Genomic DNA, 11,089 nt, shown 5'->3' with positions numbered 1-11,089 from the left:
ATTGTTTATTTCTTGAATAATGCATAATATGAATTTTATTTCTACAAGTATCTATTAAAAAATTTTATACTCTTTTAAAAGGATTTCATTTTTGTTATAAATACAAAAAACTAAAAAAAGTGTTTAAAATGTATTACGATCTTTAATTATCCAAACTTGAATCTACAATAATAACCATCAAAGAATTTTATTTTAAATTTATTATGAACACGTGATGCAATTTTGCATCATAATTCACAAGCCACAATAATCACATCATCTAAAAACGCTTAAAACATGCAAAACCGGCCGCTCTCACGTAGAATTCGATCTAAAAATATAAATCGAGTTTTGGAAAATTATAAGAATTTATTTGGATAAAAAACACATGTGATCGATCTCTCCTTTCGTGACAAGACGATGGATGATCATGGTTCAAAAAGAAAGAAGAAGAAGAAGAGAGGAAAAAGCTTGATCTTCAAGAACTTCTTCAAACCAGCGACCTCCGGCGACGATCCTTCTTCTGGCAGCGGACGAAAGGCTTTGGCTTCTGATGATAATTTAGTATATTGTGATGTCTCCGGCAATTGCGTTGATCCAGACATCAAGAAATCATCTTCTTCCCGCATGTCTCGTATTTTTAAAGCCGTTTTGTTTGATACAGCTGTGGTGAGTTAATTTGTTATATGTTAAATTTTGTTCTATCTTTTCATGATCGATTGCATTCTCATTCAACAGAAGAAAAAGATTCATGGGAATGATTCATCAGAAACTCCAAACGAATCACAAAGTTCATCACCTGTACGAGATGACAAAATCAAGGATATCGGCCAGAATATCCAAAAAATCGACGACGACTCAATCAATGTGAATAAATCCGACGTCATGAAAATCGATAAAATTGAGAAGAACAATGGTAACTCAATCAATGAGATTGAGAAGAATTCCAATTCAAATGTAGATCGTTCCATTCAACCACCTTTGCCATCAAAACCTGATGAAACTCCGGTGACTTCATCGACGATCACCACCGGTTCACAAACGTTGACTGAGAGAAAAGTAAACGCAGTCGATAAGAAACCACCGCTTCCGTCAAATCCACGACCACCGGTGAAACCAATTATGGCGGAAGAAAGCAAACAGGTTGCTTCAAACAATCCACCATTGTTTATCCTCGTGGGCTTTCTGGTAGTGGTTGTGGTTCTATGGAAGATTTATTCAGCCATTACCGGTGGGTCTTCGGATGTTGCTATCGTCGGAGACGAGTTGTAATCATTATGAGTTGTTAACGCAATATATAGCATAATCAAAAGTCCAACGATCATAACAAATTCATATTAGGTTATAGGGTATAGATGATTAGTATTTATTTTAGAACTAGAATTGAAGGGAAGGGTGGAAGGTGTTCATTTTGTGTGTATGCCCATCTGTTTTATACATTGTTGCTATCTGAAGTTTATTCTCTAAATTGGTTTTCACTGTGTAATTTGCCATGAATCCAACCTGTCCTTATTGTCTACGAAAACAACGTCAATGTCACTATTAACATATTTGAATAGATTTTCAAAATGGATGAAAATTCAAAATTAACTTGCCAAATAAGTCGATTTATCTTCCAATTTCAAAAGTTGGCTAAACCTAGTTAATAAAATACCAAAAATAATGTTTTCAACTAAATTTTAACAATCAAAACTAATATGTTAAAAAGATGAACATACCTATTTTCCAAATAAAACCACGGTATCTAGTAGTATTGATTACATGAAGAAGGAAGTAGATGTAGACAACTTCAACTGATAGAAAATTAAGTTGAAGCTCAAATCTAAGTGATTATGGTATTACCACTTACCAGATTAAATATGAAAAAGTTTATAGAGAAAGGGGAAATTTGGGAAAAAGTAAGGGTATAATAAGGATGGAAGTACACAAACGACTTGCATGCCATCATATAGAATTCTCTCCTAAATAAGCACTCCAATTAGGCCATCTTATGTAGGGCTGTAAACGAACCAAACGAACACGAACAAGGTCTTGTTCATGTTCGTTCGTTTAAGTTAGCTGAACAACAAACGAACACGAACGGATAAACGAACGAGATTTTCTTGTTCATGTTCGTTCGTTTAACAAATTACTTTGTTCATGTTCGTTCATTTATGTTCGTGAACATGGTAAACGAACAAAGATAAAAAAAAACACAATTGAACATATATTAACATAAACGAACATATAATATAGTAATATAATAAAAAATAATTGAATATAGATGAATATAAATAAACTTAAACGAACGAACATAAACGAACGTAAATGAACATCATAAACGAACGTTCACGAACATAACTGAACGAACGAGACCATTGTTCATGTTCGTTCATTTAACTAAACGAACGATAATTTTTGTTCATGCTCGTTCATTTATTAAATAAACGAACATAAACGAACTTTCCGCCGAACAGTTCATGAACGGTTCGCTAAACGTTCAGTTCATTTACAACCTAATCCCATGCATTCTACCAATGCATACAACCTTTTAGGATTAGAAAGAGAGTAAATTCATGCAAGAAAATTGGTATGAATAAACGATAAAGCACATTTGTTTGTCTAGAATCTCCATTAGTTGCCATGTTAAACACTCTAATTACATATTTGCCCTTGTTGTCATGATTACAAATTATCAAGAATTATCTTCAATTTAAAAACCATATTCTTTAATGATAGATGGGTACTTTAGGCTTATGACTAAAAGTCAAGCACTCACTCGCTAGCTGTTGTATATGCAAAAAGATGTAAACACCTTTCGTATGAGGTATATAAAACACACACACACAAAGGTGAGAGAGAAAGAACCTTTGACAATGCAAAAAAATAAAGTTTCATGCCACTTTGATTATTAAAATTTGGTCCAAATTGTTCAATTAAATAAACAAAACACCAAAAAGCTTCTTAGTCATCTTCCATGACATAAAGAATTTGGGATAACAAATCATTCATAGATTGTAAAAGTTTATTATTATATTTCATCTGTTAACAAAAATAAATAAAATTGATATTATATTAAGGGAGTTAAAAGAATTAGTAAAAAATTATCTAACGGTAACCGATTTCAAAGTTGTAAAATGAGCATGTCATCAAAATATGACGTAGAATATTCACGCTTTCATTGCCATCACCTTCATAGAATCGTAGCATTTGATCATTTCCTACCCTAAAAAAATACAAATTAAGTTTAATTAATATTTATAAAAAAAAGTCCAAATATTTAATGAAGAATATGTTGTTATAGTTAATTAGTTATACCACATCTTTATTGATTAGAAACTTTGTTTCTTTAAATTAGGTTTCTTTTATTAATTGTGTCGTGGAAGTGCTCTGCAAGTGGAAAATAAATAAATGTTACAGAATTTTATTTAAAAAAAGATATGTTAAGTTGTTAACTAATGACAAATCTGCCATTGGTTTTTGAGGGTTTCATATTCCGAGTACTTAATGGTGGAGAGATAGTGTCTTTGTGTATATGTTGAATCGTATGCATAATATCCCAATATGAATTTCCAAATCTAAAATCACATGAGATTAAAATTATGAATTTCCAAAAAAAGATATGTTAAGTTGTTAACTAATGACAAATCTGCCATTGGTTTTTGAGGGTTTCATATTCCGAGTACTTAATGGTGGAGAGATAATGTCTTTGTGTATATGTTGAATCGTATGCATAATATCCCAATATGAATTTCCAAATCTAAAATCACATGAGATTAAAATTATAGTTTACACTCAACTTGACAAAAAAAAAACTTTTTAATGTAAATTGTGATCCACTCCTCCATAGAAACTTCTCTTCTTCAAATCATCTGGAGACACAACTCGACCTTCAGCATCCAAAAATGTTGCCCATTGCAGAAATTTGTTCAGCTATTAGGCCATCTTCAATGCATTGAACTCAAATGAGTTCAATGGATTACCACATGTACATGTCATTCACAATACAATTTTATCTATTAAACTCTATACTCCATTAAACCTAATACAATTTTAATGGATTGCCACATCATTTATCATTTATGTATGTGTGTGTGAGGAGAGAGAGTGTGGAGTTCAATGGAGATTGAACTCCCCATTCTATTGAGTACCATATCATTAACCCACAATGGGGATTTTGAGTTTAATGGGATTAAACTCCCCATTCAACTCTCCATTAAACTACCATTGGAGATGACCTTAGGTAAGTCTGTAAAAAGATGTAAATGTCTTATTCATTATTTTTATAAAAAATAACCTTAGAAAAACTTGTCCAATCAATATATAGATAAAGAAAGTAGGGCAAATGCTAAAAAAAAACTCTTATGTTTTAATAATTTTTAAGAAAAAAGTTAGTATAAATTAAAAAAATAAAAGTTTTCATTAGATCACTTGAAATTAGTAAATTTCTAATGAAAGTCATTTAAAAATTTGTAACCTATTTTAAACCATTTAATACTAGAAAAAATTGTCATAAAAACCCTTATAGTTTATACCCTTTTACGGTTTTTTTCTATCGTTATAGTTAATAAAAAGTTACCATAATAAGATGGTTTTGAAGGAAAACGTACAAATCTTAAATGGCTTTTTTGGAAAACCTTTTTTCATAGTTTTTATTTATTTATTTTTTTATTTTTTAATAAAACAGTCTAAATATAAAGTTTTTTCTAGCATTTTCCCACAAAGGTAAGGTATACCCCTTTAAGTCCCAATGGCAATGTGATATAGTTTTAAACAATTTATAAACTTAATTTTACCTTCAATACATAAATGTTTTGTATTGTTTTGAATAATTTATAAACTTAATTTTACCTTCAATGCATGAATGTTTTGTATTTAAATAAATGAAAGCTTTAGAAATGTCTTTTCATTTTAACATTATATTATACTAAATCATAATTTTATGTTTTGACAATTAAACACAAAAGACTTACAATTGTTCATATATTTGAGTTTTTACCCGATACATGGTTGTGGAAGCACTATCATCCAACCTTTTCACCAACTCAACATCCCCTAATGAAAATTTTTGTTCCTCTTCTACCATTTTTAGTTGTGGATACTCATAAATAATGTATATCAATAAATCTAAAATAATTGTCAAAATTTATAAATTGGCATACCTTTTCATACAAAGATCAGGTATCCAAAGTGCATAAAACTAATCTCAAGCCTCTTGCTCTTCCTGCATAAGTGTATAATACACATTTTTTTATTATAAAATATTAGCACGTCATCAGAAAGTGGATTGTGACAGGAAGCCACCAAAAACAACATATATTTTTATACTCATCTCAGATTAAAAACAAAAAAATAAATAAATAACAAAAAGGAAGTGATTGAGAAACAAACTTGGAAGTGATTGTGAGTTTCAGAAAGCATATTGTACACCCACTCCTAGATTCCCTAAGTGAATTCTATTGGATTCCCTAAACAACTCATTTTTTAGTCTCAAATCCTTGATATCAAAAACATCATGGCCAGAATAAGACCGTTTAGAGGAAACTTAATTACATGGTTTGTAAGTAGTCAGAGTGAGATTCAACGAAGACTTGAGAAACTTGCTCCTTCTAAATTGTAGATTTTAGGGGTTTTATAAAAGAGGAAGATGATAGGTTCTAGTTTAATCCTCCATAAGGTGGACCGAAAGGAAGTAAAAGTGGTAGAAAGGCATGAGGGGGCAAAACCGTCACATATCCGATTAACAATCAACAAAAGGGAAAGACATATGAAGATTTGAAGTATTGTCGTCTTCATTGTCGGTCATGATTTCGTTATGGACTGACAGGTTGTCTTCCTTTCATGGTGGCGCCGATTTGATTGAAGGCGATGAAACGACATCGGAGGGTTAGGAGGGGTTCAAACCTGGTGAGAGAGACATAGAGAAGATTTGACATATCGTTAATGTTGAATGGATTAGAAAGCAAGTGTGGAAGTGGTCATATGGTAGCAAAAGGACAACAATGAAAATAACTACCACTAATGAAAATTAGGCGCAACAAATTGAAAATCGTAAGTAGAAAACATGAAAGAAACCATAAACGACGAACATCAAACAAAAAAAAAAATTTACCTGGGCAGAATGGAAAAACATAGAAGAAGAATGGGGAAGTCGATGAAGTAGGGAGGATGAGTGGACCAGAAAAGCATAGGGAAATACCATGTGTTCAGAACAATGCATCCACCAATGCAAGGGGATAAAGTTGGTACAAACTCAAAATAAGGTGGTGAAAGTCGGAAGCTACAAAACCTAACTGTTCATTGTTGGGTTTAATTCTGACTTTAATAAAAAAATTAGCCTTTTGTTGGTTTTATTTAGTATTTGAATAAGTGTTGTTTGATGAAGTTCAAAACAAGAGATCAAAACTTGTTGTACTTGTTCCTTGTAGTGTCCTATTTTCTAGAAGTAGTGACTAGGTTTTAGATTAAGTTTGTTTATTTACGTGAGATGTTTCGTAGGCTATTTAAAACCTTTTGTTCTCAGGTTAATGTGAGCAACTTTTGTGTGAAAACAAAGTCTCCATATGTTTTTCCTCTTTTTTCGTGTACAACAACAACAGGGAACACCTATTTTCTTTCTTTCTTGTTGTTCAGAGGTTGTATGTGTTGTTCCAACATTTGGTATCAGAGCCCTAGGCTCGTGGGATCTGTGGAAGGGGTTCTATGTGAACCATAGAGATCAGAGAAAGTAGAAGCTCTATGTGAGCCGAACAAAGCTCTGTGTGAGCTGAGTTCAAAATTAGAAATTTGTGTGGTTAAAACTGCATATGTGTGATGTGTGATTGTGTTTTTTTTTAAGATTAATCTATGTGATAGAATGGTTGTGTGTTGAACAAGTTCAAAACCAGAAATCTGCGTGAAGAGAGTTTTTGAAGATCTATCTATGTGAGTTGAAGCAAAGGTTGTGTGCTGGATCGATTTGAAGTTCTTAGTGAACAACGAAGACAAGGAACCTGTGTGGTGAAGCTAACCTGTGTGGAGAAGCTAGTCAAAGTAAGAAAGAAAATAAAAAAAAAAGATTTTTGTTCACCTATAAGTGAGTGTGTGGGTTAAAGAAAAGAAGAAGATTAGAAAATAACTCAGATCTATGTGTGATCTACGTTGGTTGGTACTGTACAAGAGAAAAGGGCTGATATGAAAGAGATGGTGTTTCATGTTCGTTTTCAGTCTTGATGAAGGAGGTTGTCAAGTTTTTTTTTTTTTTTTTTTTTTTTTTTTTTTTTTTTTTTTTTTGTAGAATCAAGTGGAGGTGATGGATTTGTTGATGATGAATCCAATGGCTATGAATTTTGGTTGAAGAAAAAAAAGGAGACGGAGAAGAAGAAAACTACCAAGGCGATGAGTGGTAGAGGTTGTTCTAACTGTGAAAAAGATGATGCACCAAGTGTTGCAGTTGGTCGATATTTCCAGGGGAATGAACAAGTCAAAATTATAGAGGTGATTGTTGGGTTTAATTCTGAATTTAGTAAAAAAAGTTAGCCTTTTGTTGGTTTTATTTAGTATTTGAATAAGTGTTATTTGATGAAGTTCAAAACAAGAGATCAAAATGTGTTGTACTTGTTCCTTGTAGTGTCCTATTTTCTAGGAGTAGTGACTAGGTTTTAGATTGAGTTTGTTTATTCACGTGAGATGTTTTGTAGGCTATTTAAAGCCTTTTGTTCTCATGTTATTGTGAGCAACTTTTGTGTGAAAACAAAGTCTCCATCTGTTTTTCCTCTTTTTTTCGTGTGCAACAACAACAACAGGGAACACCTGTTTTCTTTCTTTCTTGTTGTTCAGAGGTTGTATGTGTTGTTCCAACATTCATAAGATCCCCTTACAATTTATTCTATATATAAATGCTTCAATTTCATATATATATATATATATATATATATATATATATATATATATATATATATATATATATAAAGATGTAACTCTTTTTTATGTTTGATTTAAAACATGTTTTGGCCACATCTTTTGATTAAATTTTCTCAATGGGACCTCAGTTTGATTTAAAACATGTTTCAGTCCTAAAAGGTTTGATTGGGTCAATTATGTCCTTACATGAGTCTACTGTTCAAATGATTGATTGTGAATAACTGTTCATAAATAATTCACTAATAAAAAATGCATTTTCTCGATCTAGGTCGTAGTCCTGTTTAGAAAAACTAGGTGGCCTTTTTATGATTTATGGTTTTTTTTTTAATATAACAGTTATATGGCCTTATGAGGTCATTTTGGGCAATCCTTAACCATATTATCTCATTAAAATATGGTGGGAGGGATGATATGATTTAAGCTCCTCAAATAAGAGAAACATTGATAGCATTATGTAAATCGTGTGATGGTGCTAAATTAAAATATGAAGGAAAAAGTTTACTTAATGTTATAGAAAGTTATGAATTTCACTTGGTATGATCATTCACTACTAGAAATAGAGGTATCGACAATGGACAATTCCATCACTTATCTGTCGATAAAGACTATCATCGATGAATTAACGATGAAATTGTCGGTTGAAAAAATCATTGTCGCTAATTGTTAGCGAGGGATTCAATAATGGATCGACGATGGATTTGCGACGGTACAAACTGCTCAATGGATCTTCAGACTAATAACCATCGGTAATCATTTGCTAACCATCTCAGGGAACCTATCGGACCCGTCAGAAATTTGTTGCTAATTTCCGTTGCTAATGCCTTTTTTAATTAGTTTTGTTGAATAAATAAAATTTGTTTTTTATACAAAGGAAAATTAAAATTGAAATACTAATTTAAATATTAATATTCAACTAGAAAAATAAAGATTCATATTTGATTTCAAAGAATAGAAACATCACAAAAATCAAGTGTCATTCTAAATCGATTTCAAAGTATCGAAACCAAATCACAAAAATCAAGTGTCATTCTAAATCGATTTATAGCACGAGCAATCATGATATCGTCTTTCAGTGACTAAGTCCACCAATAATGAGGAACATGGAAATAAAGGAACCAAGAATGTTGCATCCCCTTCTCTACTCTCTTAATACGGACCTTGCACTGGATATCAATAGTCTACAGCCAAACGCATCGATAACGTCTATTTTATCCATATATTTATGACGTTTTATTATTATTTATACTATGTTTTTATGATATTTAGAACTAAAGATACTTAGTACAACTTGAAATGTTAAATTACAGTTAAAATGAGAGCTGGAATGCAAAATGATGAAAAAGTAGCTAAAAAGACACAAAAATGACGTTGCTGGACAACTTGACCCCTTTTCAGTGTTTTGGCCATATCTCATGACTCGTAACTCTGATTGACGAGATTCAAAATGTTCTGAAAACTAGACATAATTTCAGATAACTTTGATGTTTTGAGAAAATATTGATTCCAAACGAACTCGGAGAGTTGGGTCCTCCAACTCGACGATTTGATCAGAAGCTTCGCGATTCTTGACGTTCACTTGGGGAATATGGGATTTTAATGAAGACCTCACCGAGTTGGTGTCCAAAATCATCGAGTTGATGTTGAAAACTATAAATAGAACCGAAAATTAGCCCTAATGAGAGATCTTACACCTTAGATTGATTCCTGCGATTATAAACCCCCAAGAAGCCGTTTTGAGGGTCTAGAAGGCGGCCGGAAGGTCGTTAAGTTGACAAGAGCAATGATCAAAAGGATTGGAGAGAAGATTCATGTTGATAATCTTGTAGTTTGTTAACGTGAACATGTTTAGTATTCTATTATGATTCTATATGCAATTACTTCCTGATTTGGGTGTTAAAACCCTTTGCTTTGTTTTCATGATTAGATGAATCCTTGATTTTATGGATTAATTGCTATTTGGATTGTTTTATTCGTGTTTAATTAATCTTGTTGAGCTTGTTAAAAGATCATTATGTGTTAATGATAATATTTTCTGTTAATAATCAAGTTTATTGAGTTGTATGAATATCTTCTTAATTGCTTGAATCATATATTTTTGTGAAAACAAGATTGTATGCATAGTATTAGTGGACATGAACCTAGGGTTATATAAAAAATAAATAAGTTAATGTGTGAGCATATGTGATGAACAAACACATATGAGTTGATTGAATTGACAAATTTAGTTAATTAATATTACAAGTCTTACTAGATTCGAAATGAACACTAGGAAACTTGTTAGTTTAATCAATTGACCACTGTTTGAATTGTATTGTTTACTAAAGGATTAGTAATAGTGAACATGAACCTAATCATTTTAGAAATCGGTGAACATGAATAAATAAATTTGTGTGTGCAATTATCTATGATTTTAAGATGTAATTTGTGACAACCGTCAATTTCCGGTCAAGTCAAAGTCAACTAAAGTCAACAGGTCAAACCGATCGACTCCATTAACCTTTGTGTACTAGGGTTTACGTTGTGTTATTTCCGTACAACTCGTTATACTAATGAGAAATCATCAGTCGAAAAGTCCGTACATCTAGATTTCATTAACCTAAAACAGTGGTAAATATCGAACCAAACCGATAAAACAATACTGCATACTCATTGGGAGTGTGTAAGATCCTTAAACATGGCTTAGTGGGGCTTACGGACCTTGCATTGCGAAGCCGGACACTCACCAAAGTCACACACGAAACCTCTATCAATCGTTTTTACTCTATCTCTCTCTATTTAGAATCTCTCCCAAATCTCTCCAAGAATGTGAAATCTCTTCCAAAAATCTCTCTTTGTATGAGAAATCTCTCCAAGAATGTGAAATCTCTCCCAAATCTCTCTTTGTATGAGAAATCTCTCCATGAATGTCAAATATCTCCCAAATCTCTCCTTGAATGAGAAATCTCTCCAAGTATGGGAAATCTCTCCCAAATCTCTCTCAAAAGTTCCTTAAACTTTTTATAGTCTTTCAGACCATCCCGACCCTTAACCGGGTCAAAAACGGCTTGAAACGGAGTAAAAACGAGTAAAACAACTTTATTTAGCCGAAACCCTCTCAAGAACCGAAACCTCAGCAGCAGAGACCGAGACCTTGGAACCGAGAGACAACCGAGAACCGAGACCCTGAGAACCGAGACATCCTGCGAGCCAAAACCACCTGAACCGAGCCTCGCCTTCGGATCCCTTTCTC

The 11,089-nt window shown here is 32.4% G+C and overlaps 1 protein-coding gene across 1 annotated transcript; it reads left to right on the top strand.

Moving 5' to 3' along the window:
• Positions 1-365: 365 nt before the first annotated feature.
• LOC145018450 (uncharacterized) lies at positions 366-1,418 on the top strand. Its single transcript, XM_078976335.1, has 2 exons — positions 366-648; positions 718-1,418. The coding sequence occupies exons 1-2, from the start codon at positions 400-402 to the stop codon at positions 1,249-1,251; spliced, it is 783 nt and encodes a 260-aa protein (XP_078832461.1). The 5' UTR covers positions 366-399; the 3' UTR covers positions 1,252-1,418.
• Positions 1,419-11,089: the final 9,671 nt, after the last annotated feature.

The sequence above is a fragment of the Lactuca saligna genome, chromosome 9, assembly GCF_052625555.1.
Source record: "Lactuca saligna cultivar CGN05327 chromosome 9, ASM5262555v1, whole genome shotgun sequence".
Lineage (NCBI taxonomy): Eukaryota > Viridiplantae > Streptophyta > Magnoliopsida > Asterales > Asteraceae > Lactuca > Lactuca saligna.
This window is presented reverse-complemented; position numbering and strand designations above follow the sequence as displayed.

Bases quoted from the DNA above. Each gene is read 5' to 3' on its own strand.
- LOC145018450 (XM_078976335.1), top strand. From the start codon at position 400: ATGGATGATCATGGTTCAAAAAGAAAGAAGAAGAAGAAGAGAGGAAAA. The intron at 649-717 runs GTGAGTTAATTT...CTCATTCAACAG, and splicing joins TTTTGTTTGATACAGCTGTG to AAGAAAAAGATTCATGGGAA.